At 44.0% G+C, this 25,807-nt stretch overlaps 1 protein-coding gene across 2 annotated transcripts in view; it reads left to right on the top strand.

Moving 5' to 3' along the window:
- Positions 1-25,807, top strand: part of MAPK4 (mitogen-activated protein kinase 4) — a 207,096-nt gene that overhangs the window by 105,535 nt on the left and 75,754 nt on the right. Inside the window, exon 2 of one of the 2 annotated variants that reach the window (XM_059039803.2) lies at positions 547-1,992. The exons of the other annotated variant lie outside the window; for it this stretch is intronic. Coding sequence (XP_058895786.1) covers positions 1,447-1,992 — 546 coding nt within the window. The 5' untranslated portion in view covers positions 547-1,446. The remainder of the gene's footprint in view (positions 1-546; positions 1,993-25,807) is intronic. 2 annotated transcript variants of the gene reach the window in all.

The following is a 25,807-nucleotide window of genomic DNA, read 5'->3' as shown; positions in this document are numbered from 1 at the left end:
GGTATGTATGCTTATGCTGCCTACATGGGCAGCAAGAGATACAAAGTAATTAAATCTCAGTGCAAGGCAAATTCTCTCAAAATAGTCAAAGACATTTGCAAAAGAAGGAAGAAAAGGGGTCCAAGTAGAAAAACAAAATTATTGATCCTTTATCTTCTCTCTGCAACTAGTTACTTTTAACTCTCACCCTTCTCAGCTAGTGCTGCTGTGTGTGTCTGGAGAGCATAACAAATGATTTTCACAAGGTCAGAGCTGATCATTGCCACCCACAGTTTGTGCATATTAACCTTCGGGGAGCATTTACATAAAAGGCACACCAGTTGATGGTCTTATCAAATCAATCCATCTTCTCTCCCTTCCAGGGGAGCGCTGCACACAGCAGGCGGGGTGGCTGGGCAGTGCAAAGCCTGGAATCCCCTGAGCAAGCAGTGTTTCAGCTGGCTGGACAGATCAAATAACACTTGGGCTGGTTAACAAAAGACACACAAGTGGGAAGGTGCTGGAAGCTGAAGTGTGGAAATTTACCCAACATTGTTTCTTTGACAGGAAAGGAGACTTGGTCCGAAAGATGCTGCATTCCTGCCAGCCTCTCTGGGTCCAGCAGAATACTGTCTCATTCACGGTAGTGTGGATGAGGGGGTGACGGAGGATGCTGCCCACATCTGAAGCCTCCAGAGGATCCTGGCTGGGCAGCTGAGCTGCCCTCAGGTCTGGGACTTCAGGTGTAACTTGGTGTAGAGCTCATGAAAGGTGCTTGGATTTCTCCAGCTTTCTTCACCAATGCTCAACAGACTGGTTTGGGTTTCAGAATCTAAGAGGAGCTGGTAGAAAGGAGAGCTGGCAGAGGTACAAAGAAGTCCCTACGAGCCTCTAGAATCCATTGTTGGGATCTCTTCCTACTACTCGGGACACAGAGAGCAGCTCCCAAGCTGCTGAAGGCTGTGATACCACCGAGCTTTGGACCATCGAAAGTAAAAGAACACAGCTCAGCAACAGCACCACATTTCAGCAAGAAGGAGCCTCTTTTAACAAAGGATTTAAAGGGGAGAGTTTCTGCATCTCTACTTTGTGGTCCATCATGATAGAAAACTTTACGTTCACATAGATAATGAGACTGGTTTTTCTTTCCAAGATGCTATATTTGAAAGAATCATGAGCCATTCTAAGCTTCCAGGGAGGCTCAGGATACATAGGAGTTGGTGGACAGCCTTCCCAGTACAGGTTAAGGAAACAGTCTGAGCCTCCAACTTCTGCAGCTCAGCGAGTATGGACATATTCCACTCTTGTCTCCAGGGAGCTCGTGGCAGTGACATCACCCGGAGAAAAAGCGTCCCTCAGCCTTGGGACTTGACAGAATGAGGTGTGCTGGGGAAGCCATGAGCTGGGACTTGGCCTTTCCTGACTGCCCCTTCATCCCACGGGCAGCCCCTGACCACTGAGCCAACGATGGCTGAGAAGGGCGACTGCATCGCCAGCGTCTACGGGTATGACCTTGGCGGGCGCTTCGTTGACTTCCAACCACTGGGTTTCGGCGTCAACGGGCTGGTGCTGTCAGCCGTGGACAGCAGGGCCCGCCGGAAGGTGGCCGTGAAGAAGGTCACCCTGAGCGACGCCCGCAGCATGAAGCATGCCCTCCGGGAGATCAAGATCATCCGCCGCCTGGACCATGACAACATCGTGAAGGTGTATGAGGTGCTGGGGTCCAAGGGTGCCAACCTGCAGGGCGAGCTGTTCAAGTTCAGCGTGGCCTACATCGTCCAGGAGTACATGGAAACCGACCTGGCACGCCTGCTGGAGCAGGGCACGCTGACGGAGGAGCACGCCAAGCTCTTCATGTACCAGCTGCTCCGAGGGCTCAAGTACATCCACTCCGCCAACGTGCTGCACAGGGACCTGAAGCCCGCCAACATCTTCATCAGCACGGAGGACCTCGTGCTCAAGATCGGGGATTTCGGGTTGGCGAGGATTGTTGATGAGCATTATTCACACAAGGTATGTCTGGCCAGGATGGCTGATACGGGTGGTCCAGGCAGCCCTCAGGAATGCTCGGTGCTCAGGACGGTGTTCCTAGCTCCAGCGGAATCAGAGGACTGGGGTCAGTATTGCGGGGAGGCCGGAGGCTGCTAGAAGGATCACGGGGCTGAAAAGTTGTTGCTGGGGGAGCAGGGAAGTTCTGGTTCTTAGTCTGCTTCTTAGTCTGGTCTAATGGTTCTGGCCATTAGTCATGGCTGTGACGGATGGCTCAAGGCCGTACCAGAGGGGTTGGATTAGATGATACAGCTCTAAACTCTGTGGCTTTAAAATTGTGCTGCTGGGGAGTTCCTTGGTGGTTTAGCGGTTAGGATTCTGGGCTGTCACTGCTGTGGCTCGGGTTCAGTCCCTGCCTGGGGAACTGGGATCCCGCAAGGCATGCGGCGCAGACAAAAAACAAAAACAAAAACCAAAAACCTTGCACAGTTGGTGAATTTGCCTCTAGCGCCCTCTTATTCCTGCTTATCCGCCTAACCTCCTCCCCTGCCTACTTTCCGCTCAGGATTCCCTGGGAGGCTTCTCACCACTGGAATCTTTTGCTCTGGTTCATCTCGCCTCCTCCTCCCATCAAAGCTGCCTCGCCTCCTCCTCCCATCAAAGCTGCCCCACTCTGTGTTCCATTCTTTCTGTCCGTGGACGGAGGCATAAACTGTGAATCTGATAAACTAACTCTCGGGGTACATTATCCAGCTAATGGCTCGGCTCTCCCGGGCCCCGTGATGTACTAGCCCCCTAGTGTGATGCTAAAGCCACGGGTGTCTGGATGCTGCTGACCCCCACGGGGTGGGCGGCTAAATGCTCCAGCAGCAGCAGAGATCAGAGCTGACCCGGCGACACTGACCCTTGTTCTCAAGGCCCCAGACCTCTTCTTACCTAATCCACTGTGCCCTTCAGGAACTGGGAGTCCTCTGAAATTCTATTCCCCTTACTTCAGTGCCTGCCACTTTAGGGGAGTCTCTGAGCACCTCAGCCAGGCACCCCTCCACAGAGCTGTGGAGTGGCTGTGATTTCCAGCCTCCTGCCCAAACTTTTGTATCATGAATTTTTACTGGAATGAATACATCCCTCAGGAAGTAGGTGCACCATAAACTGTTATCAGCCAAGGGGCTGGGGTGGGTGATGAGAGGGGAGGGTAGCTCTGACCTTGAACATGCTTCAGCTTTCTCTCTGAGGCCCCATTCCTCTGCTCTCCCTCGCCGCCCTATCTGCCTGCAGCCAGAAGGTCACGGACACCAAGAAACGTGCTGACCTGCCTGGTACAGCTGCAGCGGGGGTGGGGGGTGGGGGGTGGGGGCGGAGCAGGGCTCCCTGTCCCATCCTCACTGGCTGGAACTTGGGGTCCAGCCCAGATTTCAGACCTCGAATCAGCCCAGCTGGCTCTAGTTCCCTGGTGCTGCCTTAACTGTGAGCTTGCCCTCTGTCCCCCCTCCTGCAGCCAGGCCATCTGTCAAAACTGACAGCCGACTCTGTAGGAAGGAATGTCCATGGTTAAAAAAAAAAAAAAAAAAAAAAAAATCATGCCCTTCTGTCTTCCTAACTCCCTGTGCTATGTCTCTTTCTTCTGACGAGTGATGACCCCAAACAACTGAACCAATGGTTTTAACCCAAATCAGTTCTTATTTGGTAAAAGGACCAGAGAATCCATGACACTCTTATTTCTGGGATGCACAAAACCACCTTCTGAACTGGAATAAACCAGTACATTTGGCAGTCATAATAGGACCTTCCTCGATGAAAGGGTCTGATTAAGTGAAGTATTACAGGGAACGTGCGCAGAACAGCACGTGGTAAGCTTTGGGGAAAATCAGGGAAGGTGGTCACTGGGGCAAAGACTGGCTGTGGCAGCAATTCTTAGGTGTGTGGTTGTCTGAGGAGGTGATACTGTCTGAGGAGGCAGAGTCCCGGGCTCCCTTCTGACAGCGCTGACTGTGACGTAGACAGTCATGCTCTGCGAGCCTGCGTTTCCCCATCTTTGACGAGGATGATAATGTGCTCCCTGCCTGCCCTGCTGGCTTGTGGTTGTGAATCAAAATGGAACATGAAAGCAAAGCCCCTTGGAAAGTAGTAAGGACCCCATCCATTCAGCTAATGAGCGTTTACTGAGTACACAGGGCCCGGGTCCCATGCTGGGAGCCCGGGAGGAGCCCCAGGTTCACGGACCACCACAGGCGGCTCTGCTTCTGTCACTCAGGGGTGGGAAGCCACCTCTCCAGTTGGAACTTTCATTTTCCTGATGCAGAGGAATTTAGATGCTCTGACTTTCTCTTCGTGTGCTCTCTTCAGCAAAATTAGCCGTGGGAGGTTAAAAAAGAAATCACTGGAGCCAGCTATGAGCCCAGTAGGTGTTCACATCAGCCCTGCGTTTGGCAGGTGTCCCGTGCCCCCACCTGCTTCCTCCCCCATATGCTTTCTGCTTTTAGCTTCCACCCTGCTCTGCCCCGAGTAATGACGAGAGCTTTATATTTGGTGCCTTTATTTATCTGATGTGCATTTAAATCAGTTCTCATTTAATTCTCAAAATGCCGTGAGGCACTTCGGGCAAATGGTCCATTTTAAAATGGAGAGAATTGGCTTTCTCAGGATTACTTGGCTGACTGTGGCAGAAGGGACGTGAGAACTTGGCCTTCTTATTTCTTGATGGATGACCTTTCTGTGTGCTGTCTCCTTCACGAAGGCTTTCTGGGTCTCCAGTTGGACTGAGTCATTCTTTCCTTTGAATTCCCCACCCCCTAACCTGGATCTTCTAGCGCCCACCATTCTCTGCTCTGTTTTCCTGTGTGTGTGTCTGCGTCTTCCATGCTCTCCTAGGCTGAGAGCTCCTTAGTTTCTGATGGCCGTGTCATGTTCATCTTGGTTTCCTCCAGGGAGTCTAATCCTGCGCCTGAGACATGGCCCAGTTGATTGTGTTGACTGTCTTGAACTAATGGAAGAGTTGTCATTGGCCAGCTCATTACAGATAGGAAGCTAGCTGGGCTTATTGATTCCATGTACTTGGGAGGTTTGACTCTCAGCGAGAGAGCACGGCATTCTTCCAGCCAATGAATTGGTGGGGGTCGGACGTGTGCATCTGGTTTCCCTGGTGTGTTTGGAGGACAATGCCTACATGTGAACGGCTCTAAACTGACCCCTCCTAAAGTTTCATGGATACTGTGCTTGCCTTGAAGAGTATCGTGCTCACCTGGGCTGCAGCTAGTGCCTTTGCGTGGGCCATAGCCCCTTGCCAGGGACGGGCTTTGTGATCCGACGGGGGGCTGGACTCGGATGCAGCAGCCGGTGTTCACTCTCCTCATTGTGACTTTCTCACGGGTGGACAGCAAGCCTCCTTCCCTTCCACATCCCCTCATCTAGCACAGAGCCTGGCACAGGGTAGGTGTCCATTGTGTTTGTCTGGTAAACGAGGTGCCAGAGGAAATGGCCTTCTCTAATGAGCAGCTGGCAGCACTGGGGCTTTAAGTCAGTCAGGAACTGAGCATGTGTTCCCCTACCACACCGTCCCAGCGGTGCTGGTCTTTGCAAGGCAGAGGGCAACTGGAGGCCCCGGTTGGCCCACCGTGTCAGGAAGATGGCAGTGGGTGGCGATGGGGGTGCTCTGATGGCTCTCACTCAACAGACACGGTATAGAGGCCCCTGGTTTCTCTGCGTCATTGATTGCATGACCTCAGGCAAGTCCTTTTCCTTGTATAGCTTACTCCCAGAATAAGAGATCTATAGGGAGACCTCCCAATCACCTTGTCCATTTCCTCCATTTCACAGATGGTAAAACTGAAGCCTAGGAAGGGGAAGAGGCTTGCCCAAGACCACACGAGGAGTGGCTGAGCCAGGAGTACAATGTCCAGTTTTCTCTGAGCTCCTCCTCAGTGGTCTTATCTGCCAAACTGGGTCATCAGTTCCATTCTGCTTATTTCGCAGGATGCTTGTTAGAGTCAAATGAAAGTGGGGATGTCAAGGGCTTTCAGATGTACAGGGAGCTAAATCATGAACAGAACTTACTTGCCCAGTGGATGCCATGGTAACACCAGGCAGACACCCACATGTCAGTTTCCCCTCTACTGACATGGACCCAACTCTTGACGTGATGGCCAAAAGGTGAGTCATGAGGCCCTACCTGACGCCCAGCCTGTGGTCCTGTCATGAACCCCTTTCTGCCTGCCTCCTGGGCAGGCCTGCTAATTAGTTCCTTGCGTTTGTGTCAAGAAGAGGCAGCTGAAGGATCAGAGCATGTTTTCCATTGAATTTATCCTCTTAGGAAGTAGATGATCTCAAAAGAGAAAAAAAAATGTAGTTTAAGACTTCACTAAGTGCTGTGTAAATTCTAAGACGTGTCAGGAGCCCCCAGAAGAGGGTGCAGAGGGCTGAGCAGCATGTTGACAGTCTGATCAGCTGTGTGAACGCGTCCCTTCAGGAAGGGGCCTGGGAGAGGGAACCACATTTTGTCCTCATTGGGGCTGCCAGCGGACTTGCCTTTCCTGGGGGCAGTAAGCAGAAAAGCAAGCGAAGGAAAGAAAGCAAGAGCAAGAGGTCCATAAAATATGTTTTGGTGGATCATTTGAGCAAGTCTAAGTTTTCTGCTAGGCTGGCCTGCCTTTGAGCCCTGACCCCTTTCTACTTCAGAACCCTGTTTTCTTACCTCATGGTTCATGATCAGAATGTTCTCACACTCTGCCTCCGTATCATGAAGATTCCTTAGAAATCAACTGGTACGGTGGTCCTCAAAGTGTCGTCCTGGACCAGCAGCACCAGCTTTACCTGGGAACTTGTTAGAGATGCAAATTCTGAGGTCCCATCTCAGACCTACTGAATCGGAAACCCAGAGTGGGGCCCAGCAAGCTGTGGTTTAGCCTCCAGGTGGTTCTGAGGCTTCTGAACTTCTAAGCATCACTGACCTGAAGACGTGGAGTAGCTTGTCTGTGGACAGAAAGCGGATGCCCCTGGTGTGTCTGCTGCTGCTTGCGGCCAGGGTTCGCAAACTTGAGCACGATGAAGAAGGCTAAGAAATCCTCCCAGGTAACACAAGTGTGTTTCAAGTAGGTGCCTTAACCAAAAAGATAGTTAATGGTGGGGGGATATAAGGCACTGTGACGAGGAATTGTGACGATTGTTTTAGGCAGCATGGCTTTTAGGGCCTCTGTCACATCACTTGGAAACTGCCTGGTCCACCATCCCTTGAGCTTGGCAGAAAGCTGTACAGACCAGGGAACTCCATCAAAAGGAGTGTCGGTTCTGTTTAGGTTTTACTTTAACAAGAGTTAGGTGATACGAACGAAGATTTTAGAAAACATGCTTTTCATCCTGGCGTAAACTACTTCACTAGATGTTATTTAAGGACAAGACATTGCTTTCACAGTTCAGTGAGATAAATTGTTTGATTGAGGGCTCAGCAAATTACTGCAGTTTGGTAAGACTTGTGGTTCAAGGTCCCAAAGGAGGCAAAGAGGTACATGATGGAGTATATATCAGCCAGCTTCCAAAGGCTTTGCACAGAGCTTTGATCAGCTGTGTTGTGCTGATCAGCCCCACCTCCTGGCCACTCTGCCTTCCTTTGATGGCTTCTTGTCTATGTCCCTCTGTCTGCCTAGGCAGACACACAGAAAGCTCCCCTAGAGCACGGATTCCCCTGAAACTGAACCTAGGAAGAGGAATGCCCATTTCTGTGGCTGAAATAGAGTCTCTGCAGCTGATCAAGAGAATGTTCATTTGTTGTTCTGTGTGCCTGTATTTTGCATGGTCTCCACCTTGAAGATGCAGGTCCCTAGGTGCTGGAAGGGAGGAAGGGCTTGCCTGAGATCCCAGAACAGGACTGGGGTCCACAGTGCTGGCATTGGGAGAGGCCTAGCCACTCTTGAGAGCCAGGGTTCATGACAAAATGGGCTCATTGAAGGACAACGTGCTGAGGGCCCAGCTAGAAGTTCTTAAGCCACTAAGCATGTTATTCCAAATCAGTGGAGCTGAAAAGATTTATTTAAAAGGCTATGAAATATCCCTTTTTAAAAGGGAAAAATATGACCTAGGGGATTAGAACAGAGGTTGTGCTAGAGAGTCAAGTGTCCCTGAACACTTAAGCTGACTTGGAAAAGCCAATTTCGTTGGCTTTCAGTGCATCCCCCTAGTTCCCACTGCAGCCCCGGCCCCTGGAGCAGGGTCTTCATTCTGTCCCTGGGCCTCCTGGGGTCCTCTTCTACCCACTCCCGGAACGCTACACCCAGGCCTCCCTTCCTGGGAAGCAACCCCACTTAGCTCCAGGGGTGATATTATAAATCATTAATAACTGGCATGGTTCAGGCACCAACCAATTAGAAAGGAAGCTGGCAGGGTTCTGGAGGTGCCCTGATTGCCAGAAATTGACCCTTTATTGCCGGATCATAGGGAGGTCTGGGAGTATCTGGGAATGAGGCAAAGGTGATGAGCGAGGGAACCAGGGGCTTCAGTGGTAGCTATTTTCCAGCCAGTTTGCAGGTATTTCATTGCTCTAACAATTGGCCTAGCTGTACCAGTGCATACCAGCCATGCTTTGCTGCCTTCTTCTTCATATCAAAGCTCACCCTTCCCATGTGCCTATGGGTCTGGTTCTCCACTGGGAGTGAATGGTGGATTAAACAGTGCAAAGAGATCACTAGCTCCCTCCTTCCTGTCAACACAAGCCTACTCACTCACCTACTCACAATTAAAGCTGCCACCTCCTATGGCAAGCTCCAGAGCTCCAGAAGACTTCAAGAAGCAGGAAGTCAGCCTTCCTGCTAGGATTGCTAAAGAGGAGCTAGTATTTCATGCAGTACAGGCTTGCTGGGGACAAATTCTTTGTTTATCTAGAAAGTGTCTTTATTTTACTCTCATTTTAAAAGTTTGTTTTCCCAGGATATAAAACTCTGAACCTATGGTATTTTTCTCTTTCAGTACTTAAAAAATGTCTTTGCTTTATTTCCTATCCTTATTGTTTCTCAGAAGAAGGTCTTCATTCATATCATTGTTCCTCTGTATGTAATGTCTTTCTTTCTCTGACTGCTTTCAACATTTTTTCTTGATCTTTAACTTTCAACAGCTTGACTGTGATGTGCACAAGTGTGGTTTTCTTTCTACTTATCCTATTTAGTTAATTCATTGAACTTCTTGAATCTGCAAATTGATTTTTTCCCCACCATATTTGGGACATTTTCAACAATTATTTTTTTCTGTCCCACCTTCTCTTCTCCTTCTGGGCTCTGATTACTATGTTACTCAGCTTAGTATCATCCCAAAAGATTGTCCAATCTTTTTTTTCTCTTTTTTTCAGAATGGGTAATTTCTATGGCCTGTCTTCAACTTCATTGACCCTTTCTTCTGCCATCTTTAATTTGCTGCTAAGCTCATTTGGTGAATTTTTCATTTTGGATACTGTAATTTTCTAGAATTTCTATTTGGTTCTTTTTTATAAGTTTCTACTTGTGTGCTGAGATTCCCCATCTTTTCACTCATTGAGACCATATTTTTCTTTAAGTCCTTGAACATATTTATAATAACTGCTTTAAATTCTTTGCTAATTTGAACCTCTGTGACATCTCAGGATATATTTCCTATTTACTTTTTTTCTCTTGAATTTGGGTCACTTTTCCTGCTCCTCCACATTTCTAGTAATTTTTGGTTGTTTGTGGATATTACAGTTGATACTCTGAAAGAAACTTGAATGATATTGTCTTCCTTTAATAAGTGTTGAATTTTGTTCTGACAGGGAGTTAATTGACTGATGGTAAATTACAGAATCCTTGATCCTGTTAAGGCTTGGTTTTATGCAGGCCTAGAGTAGATTTTACTCCAGAGCATGATCCTTACTCCTATGGTATGACCTTTCTGTTGTCTCCCTTGAATGCCTAGAATGTTAACAAGGCATTTCCCCTCTGGCTGGACTGAAACTCCTATGTATCCAATGTTTCTGCAACCTCTACTATCCCTGTTCTGCTATTAGTACCAAAGTAACTACTCTCTGTTAGACCTCACCCTGTGTATATGCAGACCAGCCCTCAGCATATGCAGACCAGCCCTCAGCCAGAGAACTGTCGGGGAGCCCCCTACAAACTTCTGGGCCCCTACCCTATGAAGCTTCTTCTTCTCCAGTATCCTGCCCCACTGGCTCCAGTGCTTCTGCAGCCCTGGACTCTACCTCCTAAACTCAGTAGGAAAACATGTTCTGCTTTGTTCCACCTCCCTGTGCTATGGTTGGGAAATCTACCCAGGCAGAGTGCCAGGGTGAAGATGAAGCTCACCTTATGTGTTTGCTTCCCTTCTCTCAGGGATCCTGCATAGCCTATTGCCCAGTGCCTGAAAACTGCTATGTATGTTTGTTTAGTTTTATAGTTACTTTCAACAGGAGGGAAAATCCAGTACTTGTTACTCCATCATGATCAGAAATGGCCAGTGCTAACATTTAATGATGTAATGCTCTGTGTGGCTGAACATCTTTTAATGCTAGCTTGTAAGCACCTTGGAGGAAGTATTGATAACTTACTTATCTCCGCATCCCTGTAGCATGCTTAATGAATATTATTAAATGGAATTAAGTGGAGAGTCGGGGAGATAAGTGTTGAATAATGTGCTCCTCCTTCCTTTATACCTAGGAGATGTGCTGGGAAGGAAACTCCTTTCTGATAGCATCTTCAGTCTTGGTGGGAAGGATCCCAATTGCTCCAGTCCTGGCTCCAGTCTCTCTACTTGGGAACTCCAAGGTTGTAAATGTCTCAGGAACATGACACTGTCTTATTCTATAGGCAGATATTCCTGTGTTTATACTGGAGAAGAAAGATTAGAAAATTGGATCAAACCCTTTTAAATTTTCTCCTGAAATGTGGTTTTTTTTTCTTCATCTTTTACTTTGGTAGCCTGTTAAGAAGACAGTACTATAGAAATAGAAGACTCGAGGGGAGTATCATATTGCTATGTTTATCCTTACTTTCATGGGTAGCTTCTAATTCAGTACCACACTTCTGAGAGCTGGGAGAGACCAATCCTTATCTCTAGCCTAATTTGCTGCACTCCACTCATCTTGTGCCATGATATCACTGACTTGTCACCATTTGCTGGAAAATGCCATACTTGGTGACAGCTCTAGTCCCACACACTGTTCCCTTTGCTCCCACATAAACTCCCACTTATCCCTGCAGACTCCACTCAAAAGCCCCACCTCTGTAAAGCTTCACCAGCTCCCCAGGGGAGAGTTAATCACACCTTCCTCTGGTTTTCCACAGCAGTCATCCCCACACTATTGTGATTATTTGTTTATGATCTATTAAGTTTATGATTATGCCTCTCCCCCCAATAGATAGCAGGGCCCTTAGGAAAGAGTATGAATCTCATTCAGCTCTGTATTCCTAGCAACAAGCACAGTATCTGAGATATATGTGCTCATTAAATGCTTACTGACTAAATGCCTTTCCACTGAATCAAGCATGATCCTCAAGAGCCTCCCAGGATAAAGTATAATGTCTCTTCTTCAGGGCAGTTTTCAAATATTTGAAGTCATCTACCACATCCCTCTATATCTCTGGAGGCTAGAACTCCTTTGTCTTTACACAATAATATTTAGGTACTGTGATAAGTGCTTGACAGGTGTAGACCTATTTAGTCCTCATAACAACAACATAATATTAATAATAATAATAAGTGCTGCTGTTCCCATTTTACAGATGAATACACTAAGGCACAGAGAGTAATTTGTCCAAGGTCCCTCAGCTAGTAAATGGCAGAGTTGGATTTCAAAGCCCAATAGAATAGCCACCTAATAGTTGCTTCAGGTCATGCTTTAGCCACTGAGCATACTGCCTTGTTGACTATTTAGATGACAGTGTTTCCAGAGGTCACACTATCCTGACTGTCCTTTCACTGACCTCCTCCTACTTATTAGACCCCAGAGGGAGGGTGACATCTCTGCTCCATAAATGACTCACTGCTCATGATGCTGGTATTTTGAGGGACAACTATGTCACTCTATTGGCTCATATTGAGATCGTACCCAATTTACTTCCGTTAAGTTTTGTACTCCCTATTTTACATTTGCATCATTGATTTTTAGCCCTAGTACAAGAGTTTACACTTCTCCCTGATACGTTTCATCTTCTTGGCTTCAGGAAAATATTCCAACCTGACAAGATCTTTTTGGATCTTTGTTCTATCACATAATCTTATCCCATATAGCTTCACAATTCACAATTCTATGACTTCACCCATATCACCAGTTTTAAAATGTGTGAAGAGATTCAGTGAAAGGTTTCATCTTATGGCCACCAGACACCTCCCTCCATGGTGACACCCTAAGCCAGAATTCTTTTGGTTTAGTTGTCCAACCAGTTGTGAATTTACATAATTATATAGTGGTCTGACCCATGTTTCTTCATTGTCTGCAAAGATGTCCCATGAGATTTAGCTAAATGCCTTATTGAGATTCTGGGACATTGTCTATAGAATCCACTCATTCTACCTCAGTACAATTTTAAACTCATTCCAAAGTAAAGAATCCCAATTCAAGCTGCATGACCAGCTGTGATTCCTAGATACACAGAACTCAGATATTGGCAAACGCTGCCTCTTTACTTACAGAAAACATGATACATGAAAATTTAAACTTAACAAATTTGTGTTGGAGGTTAGGGCATGGCTAAATAAACTATGTTCATCCACTAAATGGAAAGTTATACAACCATTTTCAATGGTGATTTTGAAGAGTTTACAATAACATAGAAACTATTTATGTAATAATAATTAGGTTTAAAAAGCAAGATACAGAATTGGATAGATGGTATGATCATAAGTTTAAAACAAGGAGAAAAGAATGACATATAAAAAATAGACTAGAAGTAAAGACTCCAAAATGCTAATGATTGGACTACACATGGCTTTTTCTTCTTTTTACTTTTCTATAATTCCAGAAAAAGTACAGCATGAACATGCATAATTTTATCACAGTAACCTTTTCAGGTAGGAAGTTGGGGAAGTTTGCTGGGTGGGAAAAGTTTACAAGATGTTTATTGCAAAAAGTGGTAAACCGAGATTATTTGGTCCCTAAGAGAGCAGGGTCAAGCACAGCGGCATCTGGCCCAGGAGCCTGTGCATGCTGACCCTTGACTGTATTCTGCCTTGAGGTGCCCATGGTGTTGCATGTGTAGACCTTACCTCCTCACCCAGAGTGGCAGCCCTGCCTTGGCTGCTGTCTCCGTGGGAACATGGGACAGGATCTTCTGGGTGTGCCATGCCCCTGGGAAGCAGGACCACCCTCCTCATAGGTGGGGTGGGCATACACTGACTACTACCATGGGACCCTGAGCAAGTTATGTAACCTGCCTCTGGCTGGCTCCATCCTCTCATGATAATAGATTCTACTTCACAGGGCTGTGTGAGGAGTAGAGGAGATGGTGTGTGTGATGTGTGTGTCAGCCATCTGGGGAGCACTTGGTAAATATTAGCTCTTTTTTTTTTTTTTTACTGTGATTATGAATCACCATTGTAGGGAGTTCTGATACCTGAAATTCAACCACTTATGATGCCAAAACCCAGCCTCTGTGCACTGGTGCTGAATCAAATCTCAGAGGCAGAGTTTTGGGTGAAGTAGAAAAGAATAGCTTTATTGCTTTGCCAGGCAAAGGGGGACACAGCAGGCTCATATCCTCAAAACTGTGTGTCCCAACCTGGGGGGATTTGGTGAGTTTTATAGCAATTGTTCAAGGGTGAGGTTGCTTATAAGGATCAGGGTATGTGCAGGGCCTGCATTCCTTTAATCTGGAATGAGCTTGATGAGCTTCTGTGGTTCTCGAGGTTATCAGACTATAACCTTCTCTCTGGAATGAAGAATGCTTCATCAAGTGATTAACATCTTCCATTTGTTGGAAGTTTTAGTTCTGAAGAAGAGCTCAAAGAGATTGTTAAGTGTATTCCTTGAGGCAGCACCAGGACCCTGCCCCAAGGCTGCACTATTGTTTCTTGACTGCTCCTCCCTCGTCTCTGCATCCCCTCCCTTCCCTGATTAGCAACCATTTGAACCTGCCCTTTGGAACTCAGGGAAAGTCACAGAGGCTGAAGCCCATTCCCTACAAACAAGAAATGGGGTACACAGGCTTCTGTGCCCAGGAGCCCCTCAGGGTCCTGCTCAATTTCACTAACAGTAAATTTTATTGAGGCAGTTGACCATGTTTTAGTTTCTCTTCTAAGATACAAACTGAAGGAATGAAGAAGAGGGGGAACAAGTCAGAAAGCCTTTATTTGAATGAACTTATCAAAATGGATGGATTAGGAAGCAGTGTGCTGGGGGAAGTGTGTTTAACCCAAAAGGGGACCAGAATAGGGAGCCTCCTGTCTTAATTTTGACACTTTGGCAATTTAGCCAAAGACTGATTCTAGTGCTGAGGTTATATGCTAAGAGTGATATTCAAAATACTTAATAATTTCTAAGGTTTGGGACCAACCAATCAGAACAGCCATTGGTGATGACCCATCAGGATGGATCCTGGCTACCCCTGCACACATCACCCTACGAAGCCTGGAGAGCAGGGCCTGGCTTCTCCAGAGGTGCTCATTTAGGTGTCCGCCAGTGACTCCACATCCAGACAGGCAGAGCAGCAACTGAGAGCCAGGCCCTTGTCCCAGAGCTGCCCCACACTTATTCCTGCTTCCTTCTCTCTCGTCCATGATACCATGTTTGCCCTCTGCTCTCCAATACATACCTGGCAGCAGGAAAAGTGAAGCCATTCCTTAGTCTCCCTTCTGGGCCATGCTGGCCCCTCCTGTGTCCCCAGATGACCTGGACAGCAGGTTTCCAGGATGTTGAGGCCTCTAGAGTATGGCCATGAAGATTTTATTGTTGCACCTTCTACACAGAACTACTACCATCTGCAGAAACCATGCATCCTCCTGATGGAGGATGAGCTCAGTTAAGCAGTTGTGATTTGCAGGATTCATCTTCTTAGGGATGAATTTTTCCCACTTTAAACCCCTACCCCATTTATTTTGGAGTTGGAGTCACAGTTCCCTGTGTAGGAGAGCAAACCCAGGAGCACAGAATGACCGACCTGGTCTGGCTTCACAGGCCTGAGGAGTCACCATGGAGGAAAGAGGTTGTCCATAGATCACATGATGAATGCAGAGGAGTCTGAAACTGGGAGGACTGAGTTTGTAAGTCTGGTTGTCTTTGGCTTTTTGTGTGAGCTCTGTTCTGTGCTCACCAGCTGCCCTCAACCCTGACCCCAACCAATTCGCATATGCTGGGTGGGTCAGATGCTAATGAGAGTGCGTGAACAGCCAATGGCTACTCTAGTTGGGGGACCACTATCATGATATCTGCCCTGAAAATTTTCCTGCAATTCACAGTAGTGCACCTTGGGAGTACTTTCCCATCCATGATAACTCTGAATCCTCACACCAACCCTCTGAAGGAGGCAGGTCACATTAATTATTGTTCTCATTTGCCAGCTGAGGACTAGGGAGCCCCTGGGGTTGAGAGGCTCATCTAAGGCCCACTGCTAATAAGCAGCAGAGCTGGACCAGACCTGCCTCCAGGGACCAGGAGCAGCTGATGCAACTGGGCTCAGCTTCAGAACTTGAGAACTCCCCTGCTACCTTCCGTGATGAGATGAGGGAAGAGTCACGAAACAGGGGGCACTTGCTTCTGCTTTCTCATGAGGACACGTGGAGAACAGAGCAGTTCTGTGACCTTCCCTGTGCTCCCACAGTGGGCAGAGATGGAGCCAGGACAGAAAATGATGATCCCTGTGTCCTTGGCCCTCCCTTCTTCTCTCTGTGGTCCCCACCTTCCCACGTCCCTGCTGCTGTCCCCTAGCACTCCCACACACCCTCTCCCTCCATCTCTCCCCACTGGAAACTTACTGAAGCCCAGGACCTGCTTCTTTGGAACACAGGCTCCCACTGAGAGACCCAGAGCTCGCTGCTCCAGCATTCAGCCAGCTGGAAAAGGGCTACCAGGTAGGGTATCCCTTTCAGTAGAACACTGGTTTATATTTGCCTTTAAACTCTTTTTTTAAACAATTTAATTGAGATATTATCAACATACCATACAATTCACCCATTTAAAGTGTACAATCCAATGGCTTTTAGTATATTCACAGTCATGCATCTATCCCCAGAATCAATTTTAAAACATCCTCATTACCCCAAAAAGAAACCTCACCCACCTGAGTCATCATCCCCCAAAGTCTCTATCTCCCCAATCCTAGGCAACCAAGAAATCTACTTTCTTTCTTTATAGATTTGCCTGTTCTGGACATGTCATATAAATAGAATTGTGCAATATGTGATCCTTTGTGACTGGCTTCTTTTACTGTTTTCAAGGTCCATCCACTTGGTGGAAGCTTTTAGTACTTCATTTCTTTTTACTGCCAAATAACATTCCATTGTATGGACATACAACATTTTGCTTACCTATTCATCAGCTGATGGATATTTGGGTTTCCACTTTGGGGCTATCAGGAATAATACTGCTATGAACATTCATGCACAAGTTTTTGTGTTTACAGAGGTTTTCATTTCTCTTGGATGTAGACATAGGAGTGGAATTACTGGATCATATGATATTGTTTGAGGAAATACCAGGATGTTTTCCAAAATGGCAGTACTATTTTACATTCTCAACAGCAATGTATGAGGGTTCAATTTCTCTAAATTTTCACTCACTCTTGAAATTTTGTTTTTTTTTAATTTTTTAAAATTTTGTCTATACCTTTTTTTTTTAACATCTTTGAGTATAACTGTTTTACAATAGTGTGTTAGTTTCTCCTTTACAACAAAGTGAATCAGTTATACATATATTCCCATAACTCTTCCCTCTTTTGTCACCCTCCCTGCCACCCTCCCTATCCCACCCCTCTAGGTGGTCACAAAGCACAGAGTTGAACTCCCTGTGCTATGCTGCAGCTTCCCACTAGCTATCTAATTTACATTTGGTAGTGTGTATATGTCCCTGCCACTCTCTCACAACGTCACAGCTTACCCTTCCCCCTCCCCATATCCTCAAGTCCATGCTCTAGTAGGTCTGTGTTTTATTCCCATCCTACCACTAATCTCTTCATGACATTTTTTTTTTTTTTTTAGATTCCATATATATATGTTAGCATACGGTATTTGTTTTTATCCTTCTGACTTACTTCACTCTGTATGACAGATTCCAGGTCTATCCACCTCATTACAAATAACTCAGTTTCATTTCTTTTTATGGCTGAGTAATATTCCATTGTATATATGTGCCACATCTTCCTTATCCATTCATCTGTTGATGGACACTTAGGTTGCTTCCATGTCCTGGCTATCGTAAATAGAGCTGCAATAAACATTTTGGTACATGACTCTTTTTGAATTATGGTTTTCTCAGGGTATATGCCCAGTAGTGGGATTGCTGGGTCATATGGTAGTTCTATTTGTAGTTTTTTAAGGAACCTCCATACTGTTCTCCATAGTGGCTGTATCATTTTACATTCCCACCAACAGTGCAAGAGTGTTCCCTTTTCTCCACACCCTCTCCAGCATTTATTGTTTCTAGAGTTTTTGATGATGGCCAATCTGGCCGGTGTGAGATGATATCTCATTGTAGTTTTGATTTACATTTCTCTAATGATTAATGATGTTGAGCATTCTTTCATGTGTTTGTTGGCTATCTGTATATCTTCTTTGGAGAAATGTCTATTTAGTTCTTCTGCCCATTTTTGGATTGGGTTGTTTGTTTTTTTGTTATTGAGCTGCATGAGTTGCTTATAAATTTTGGATATTAATCCTTTGTCAGTTGCTTCATTTGCAAATAATTTCTCCCATTCTGAGGGTTGTCTTTTGGTCTTGTTTATGGTATCCTTTGCTGTGCAAAAGCTTTTAAGTTTCATTAGATCCCATTTGTTTATTTTTGTTTTTATTTCCATTTCTCTAGGAGATGGGTCAAAAAGGATCTTGCTGTGATTTATGTCATAGAGTGTTCTGCCTATGTTTTCCTCTAAGAGTTTGATAGTGTCTGGCCTTACATTTAGGTCTTTAACCCATTTTGAGTTTATTTTTGTGTATGGTGTTAGGGAGTGTTCTAATTTCATACTTCTACAGGTAGCTGTCCAGTTTTCCCAGCACCACTTATTGAAGAGGCTGTCTTTTCTCCACTGTGTTTCCTTCCCTCCTTTATCAAAGATAAGGTGACCATATGTGTGTGGGTTTATCTCTGGGCTTTCTATCCTGTTCCATTGATCTATATTTCTGTTTTTGTGCCAGTACCATACTGTCTTGATTACTGTGGCCTTGTAGTATAGTCTGAAGTCAGGGAGCCTGATTCCTCCAGCTCCATTTTTCGTTCTCAAGATTGCTTTGGCTATTCGGGGTCTTTTGTGTTTCCATACAAATTGTGAAATTTTTTGTTCTAGTTCTGTAAAAAATGCCAGTGGTAATTTGATAGGGATTGCATTGAATCTGTAGATTGCTTTGGGTAATAGAGTCATTTTCGCTATGTTGATTCTTCCAATCCATGAACATGGTATATTTCTCCACCTATTTGTATCATCTTTAATTTCTTTCATCAGTGTCTTATAGTTTTCTGCATACAAGTCTTTTGTCTCCTTAGGTAGGTTTATTCCTAGATATTTTATTCTTTTTGTTGCAATGGTAAATGGGAGTGTTTTCTTAATTTCATTCTCAGATTTTTCATCATTAGTGTATAAGAATGCCAGAGATTTCTGTGCATTAATTTTGTATCCTGCTACTTTACCAAATTCATTGATTAGTTCTAGTAGTTTTCTGGTAGCATCCTTAGTATTCTCTATGTATAGTATCATGTCATCTGCAAACAGTGACAGCTTTACTTCTTCTTTTCCTATTTGGATTCCTTTTATTTCCTCTAATTGCTGTGGCTAGAACTTCCAAAACTAGGTTGAATAAGAGTGCTGAGAGTGGGCAACCTTGTCTTGTTCCTGATCTTAGTGGAAATTTCTGTTTGTTTTTATCCTAGCTATCCTAATGGGTGTGAAGGGGCATGTCACTGTGGTTTTGATTTCCATTTCCCTGATGGCTAATGATGTTGAACATCTTTTCATGTGTTTATTGGCCATTTGTACACTTCTTTGGGGGACCGTTCATATCCTTTGCCCATTTTTTATTGGTTTTTTAAAATAGAATTGTATAAGTTCTTTATATATTCTAGATACAAGTCCCTTATCAGATAAATGATTTGCAAAAAAATTTTCTTCCATTCTTTGGGCTATCTTTTTACTTTCTTGGTGTTACCCTTTTAAGCACAAATGTGTTTCATTTTGATGATATCTAGTTTATATATTTTTTCTTTTCTTGCTATTGCGTTTGGTGTCAAAACTAAGAAACTGGGCTTCCCTGGTGGTGCAGTGGTTGAGAGTTCGCCTGCCGATGCAGGGGGCATGGGTTTGTGCCCCGGTCTGGGAGGATCCCACATGCCGCGGAGCGGCTGGGCCCGTGAGCCATGGCCGCTGAGCCTGCGGGTCCGGAGCCTGTGCTCCGCAATGGGAGAGGCCACAGCTGTGAGAGGCCCGTGTACCACAAAACAAACAAACAAACAAACAAACGAAGAAACCATCCCCTAATCCAAGGTCATGAAGATTTAACCCATGATTCCTTAAAGTTTTATAGTTTTAGCTCTACATTTGGGTCTTTGATTCATTTTAAGTTAATTTTTGTATAAGGTATGAGATAGAGGTCCAACTTCTTTCATGTGTCTCTCCTTATGTCAGTACTACACTATCTTGATTACTGAAGTTTTGTATAAGTTTTGAAATCAGGAGTGTGAGTCTGACAACATTGTTCTTTTTCAAGGTTGTATTGGCTTTTCAGGTCACAAAAAGGATACATTCTATAAAATGGATGAATCTTGAAACCATTATGCTAAGTGAAAAGCAGCCAGTCACAAAAGGCCACATATTATATAATTTCCTTTATATGAAATGTACAGCATAAGCAGATTCCTAGGGACAGAAAATAAATTTGGTGCCAGGGGCTAGATGTTGGGAAAAAATAGAGTGTGACTTCCAATTAGTATGAGGTTTTATGTTTGGGTGATAAAAATGTTCTTGCATTAGATAGTAATGATGATTGGCAAGGTTGTACAATGTACTAAAAACCACTGGATTCTTAAATAGCGAATTTTATGATATGTGAATTATATCTCAAAAAATTAATAAATACATAATTTGAACATCACTATATTTCTTTAAGAAATTAAATTTGTAGTTAAAAACCTTCCCACAAAGAAAACTCTGGGCCCAAATAGCGTCATAGGTGAATTCTACCAAATATTTAAGTACCAATTCTATAAACTCTCAAAAAACTGAAGAGAAGGGACTACTTCCCAATCTATTCTAAGCATTACTGTGAAGCAAGACCTGACAAAAAAACATTACAAGAAATGAAATATCTCCCATTAATATAGATGCAAAATTTCTAAACAAAACTTTAGCAAATTGAATTTAGCAATATATAAAAAGGAAAATGCACATCAGTCAAGTAGGTCTTCTCTCAGGAATGCAAGTTTGGCTTAATATTTGAAAGTCAATGTTATAAACATTTGGGGAAATAATTTGGCAGTGTCTTTAAAAGTTAAACTTACATCTACCATATGATTCAGATGTTCCACTTCTATATATTTACCCAAGAGCAATGAAAGCATATGTCCATATAAAGCCTTGTGTGTAAATGTTCATAGCAGCTTTCTTTTCATAGAGAAAAACTAGAAGCTATCCAGATGTTCATCAATATCCATGTGAACAAACTGTGGTATATCCATACAATGGAATTACTACTCAGCAACAACAGGCAATGAACCATTCACAACAGTTTGGATGGATCTCAAAATAATTATGCTGAGCAGAAGAAGCCAGACCAAAATGAATGAATGAAGCAAATACTATAAGGCTCCATTTATACAGAATTCTAGAAAAGGTAAGCTAATCTGTAGTGACAGAAAACAGATTAATGGTTGCCTAGGGAATGGAGAGAGATTATAAAGGGACATCGGGAAACTTTTGTGGGTGATGCATATGTTCATTATTTTGATTGGTGATGGTTTCACAGATATAAGTATATAAACTTATCAAAACTGTACACTTTAAATATGTACAGCTTGTATTTCATTTATACCTCAAAGCTGTTTTAAAGTGAAAAATCTTGGGATATCAGCCTAGATGGTAGAATAAAGACCCTGAGCTCACCTTCTCTCACAGACACACCAAAATCACAACTATCTGCAGAACAGCCATCTATGAAAAAGACTCTACAACTAAAGACATAAAGAAGAATCACAGCAAGAAGGGTAGGAGGGGCAGACTCCCAATAAAGTGCCATACCCTGGGGTGGGCAACACACAAAATTGAGAATAATTACAATTGCAGAGGTTCTCCCAGAGTAGTGAGAGGTCTGAGTCCCATATTGGGCTCCCCAGCCCAGGCGTCCTGCACCAGGAAGACGAGCCCCCAGAGCACTTGGCTTTGAAGGGCGGCAAGGCTTAATTTGGGGAGTCCTAGAGGGCTGGGGGAAATAGAGTCTTCACTCTTAAAAGGGTGCACACAAAACCTCACACTCCAGGACCCAGAGCAGAAGCAGTAATTTTGACAGGCGCCTGGGTCAGACCAACCTGCTGATCTTGGAGAGTCTCCTGGAGAAGCAGGAGGCAACTACAGCTCACCCTGGGGACATAGAGACTGGCGATATCCATTTGGGGGAGCTCCTTCTACCATGTGGATATTGGTGCTGGCAGGAGACACTGTGGAATCCTCCTTCTAGCTTGTTAGCCCCAGAACCCAGCCTGCTCTGGGCCAACAGCCCATAGGTTCCAGTGCTGGGATGCCTCAGGCCAAGCAACTAACTAGGCAGGGACACAGTCCCACCCATCAGCAGACAGCCTGCCTTAGACCGCACACCTCACCCCACCCCCCCACCCCCGAGCCCGCAGCTGCCTCTGGACACAACGCTGCCCACCAGAGGGCCCACGACCCAGCTCCACCCACCAGTGGGCAGGCACCAGCCCCAGAATCCCCTGGACCCTGGCCCTGCCCTCCAGAGAGCCTGCTCTAGACTCTGGACCAGCCTCACCCACCAGGGGGCAGACACAAGAAAACTACAATCCCACAGCTTAAGGACCCAACACACCCAAAAGCAAGCCAAATACTGACATGGGACTGGCTGGACCCTGGCCCTGCACACTTGAAGCAGGTCAATACAAGCTTCAGGATACCCCAGACCCTGTACTCAACTGTGTCTGGAACCAGCTCCACCCACCTGTGATCTGACACAAGCTCTGGGACCCCTGGGCCCTGCAGTCAGACTGCAGGACCCAGCTCTGCCTGCCAGTAGGCTGGCACTAAGCCCAGGACCCGGCTTCACCTACTAGTAGATGGACAACAGGCCCAGAGTATTCTGGACCCTGACTGCCCACCAGTGAGCCAGCACTAGCGCCACCCCCCACAGGGTTCCACAATCTGCCGCCTCATAACCGTGTCCTGCCAACAAGCAGCTGGCAGCCTCTGCACAAGGCAGGACCTGGCAATCAACTGGACCAGGGACAACCAAGCCTACCAGACCACTCACATAGTCAGCCTGCCATTACAGAAGGACCCACGCAGCCTTCATAGGGTAACCAGAGGGGACCTCACTGCTGGGATGCACAGGATATCTCCTATAAAGGCCACTTCTCCAAGGTCAGGAAAGGTAACCACCTACCGGATACATAAAAATAAACCAAAAAATCCCCCAGCAACCTAGGCAAAATAAGGCAACAGAAAAACATGTTCCAGATTAAGGAACAAGATTAAAAAGCCCAGAAGAATAAGTGAAGTAGAGATACACAATCTACTCACGAAAGAGTTCAGGGTAGTGATCATAAAGATGATCAAAGAACTTGGGAGAAGAATGGATGCACAGAGCAAGAACTTACAAGTTTGTTTGTTTTGTTTTTTTACAAAGAATTAGAAAATATAATGAACAAACAGATAAAGAATATAATAACTAAAATGAAAAATGCACTAGAAGGAATCAATAGTAGACCAAATGATACAGAAGAATGGATCAGTGAGCTGGAAGACAGACTAGTGGAAATCACTGATGCTGAACAGAAAAAAAAGAATGAAAAGAAATGAGGACAGTTTAAGAGACCTCTGGGACAACATCAAGTGCACTAATATTCATGTAATAGGGGTCCCAGAAGGAGTAGAGAGAGAGAGAAAGGAGCTGAGAACATATTTGAAGACATAATAGCTGAAAACTTCCCTAACCTGGGAAAGAAACAGACATCCAAGTCCAGAAAGGGCAGAGAGTCCAAAACAGAATTAACCCAAAGAGAAACACAAGACCCATTGTAATTAAAATGGCAAAAATTAAAGGTAAAGAGAATATTAAAAGCAATGAGGGAAGAGCAACAAATAACATACAAGAGAACTCCCATAGGCTATCAGCTGACTTTTCTGCAGAAATTCTGCAGGCCAGAAGGGAGTGTCATGATATATTTAAAGTAATGAAAGGGGAAAGCCTACAATCAAGAATACTCTACCCAGCAAGGCTCTTACTCAGATTTGGTGAAGGAATCAAAAGCTTTACAGAAAAGCAAATGCTAAAAGAGTTCAACATCAAACCAGCTTTACAAGAAATGTTGAAAGACCTTCTCTAAGAGGGAAAAGAAAAGGCCACAACTAGAAACATGAAAAAATATGAAAGGAAAAATCTCATTGATAAAGGCAAACATACATTAATGATAGAAGATCAACCACTTATAAAGCTAGTAGGCAGGTGAAAGGACAAGTAGTAAAATCATCTATATCAAAAATAAGCAGTTAAGGGATACACAAAACAATTATATGTAAAATATGATATCAAAAATAGTAATCATGAGGGGAGGAGAGTACAAATGCACAGTTGTTAAAATGCATTTGAAATTAAGAGATCAGCAATGTAAAACTATTACATATGTTTAGAGATTGCTATATACAAACCCCATGGTAATCACAAACCAAAATCTATAGTAGCTTTACACACACAAAAAGACAAAGGAATCCAAACATAACACTTAAGATAGTCATCAAATCACAAGAGAACAAAAAAGACATACAAAAACAATCCCAAAACAATGAACAAAATGGCAATAAGTGCATACATATCAATCATTACCTTAAATGTAAATGGACTAAATGCTCCATTAAAAGACATAGAGTAGCTGAATGGATACAAAAACAAGACCTGTATATATGCTGCCTATAAGAGATTCACTTCAGATCTAAAGACACAGACTGAAAGTGAGGGGATGGAAAAAGGTATTCCATGCAAATGGAAATCAAAAGAAAGCTGGGTAGCAATACTTATATCAGATAAAATACAGTAAGTCCCCTACATACGGACCTTCAAGCTGTGAACTTTCAAAGATATGAACATGCCCCTGTATGCCAGCTGTTGTACAGTACTACTGTACATTTCAAGGTACTGTACTGTAGATTAAAAATGTTTTCTTTTTTGTGTTTGTTTTTTATGTATTATTTGTGTAAAAAGTATTATAAACCTATTACAGTACAGTAGTATATAGCCTATTTCACAATAGTTGGCTACCTAGGCTAACTTTGCTGGACTTACAAATAAATTGGACTTATGAACATGCACTCAGAATGGAACTTGTTCATATGTAGAGGATTTGCTGTAGACTTTAATATAAAGACTGTTACAGGAGACAAAGAAGGACATTACATAATGATCAAGGGATCAATCCAAGAAGACATAACAATTGTAAATATATATGAATCCAACATAAGAGCACCTAAACACATGAAGCAAATATTAACAGACATAAAGGGAAAATTGACAGTAACACAATAATAGTAGGGAACTTTAACACCCCACCTACATCAATGGATAGATCATCCAGACAGAGAATCAATACTGAAACACTGGACTTAAATGACACATTAGACCAGAGAGACTTAATTGATATTTTTAGAACACTCCATCCAAAAGCAGCAGAATACACATTCTTTTCAAGTGTGCATGGAACATTCTCCATGATAGATCACATGCTAAGCCACAAAATAAGCCTTGGTAAATTTAAGAAAATTGAAATTATATCTAGCATCTTTTCTGACCACAATACTATGAGACTAGAAATAAACTACAAGGAAAAAAACTGCAAAAAAACCCCACAAACACATGGAGGCTAAACAATACGCTACTAAACAACCAATGAATCACTGAAGAAATCAAGGAGGTTCAAAAAATACCTGGAGACAAATGAAAACAAAAATATAATGATCCAGAATCTGTGGGACACAGCAAAAGCAGTTCTAAGCAGGAAGTTTATAGTAACACAAGCTTACCTCAGGAAATGAGCAACACCTTAACGTAACCCTACACCTAAAGGAATTAGGAAAAGAAGAATAAACTAAACCCAAAGTTAGTAGGAGGAAAGAAATCATAAAGATCAGATCAGAAATAAATGAAACAAAGTCTACAAAATAATAGGAAAGATCAATGAAACTAAGAGCTGGTTCTTTGAAAAGATAAACAAAATTGATAAACCTTTAGCCAGACTCATCAAGAAAAAAGAGGACCCAAATTAATAAAATCAGAAATGTAAAAGGAGAAGTTATAATCAACACCACAGAAATACAAAAGATCATGAGACTACTACAAACAACTGTGTGACACAAAAAATGGAGGACCTAAAAGAAATGGACAAATTCTTAGAAATGTACAATCTCCCAAGACTGAACCAGGAAGAAACAGAAAATATGAACAGACCAATTACCAGTAATGAAACTGAATCAGTGGGAAAAAAACCAAAAAACTCCCA

Source organism: Kogia breviceps, chromosome 15 (assembly GCF_026419965.1).
Source record: "Kogia breviceps isolate mKogBre1 chromosome 15, mKogBre1 haplotype 1, whole genome shotgun sequence".
In the NCBI taxonomy this organism is placed as follows: domain Eukaryota; kingdom Metazoa; phylum Chordata; class Mammalia; order Artiodactyla; family Physeteridae; genus Kogia; species Kogia breviceps.
This window is presented reverse-complemented; position numbering and strand designations above follow the sequence as displayed.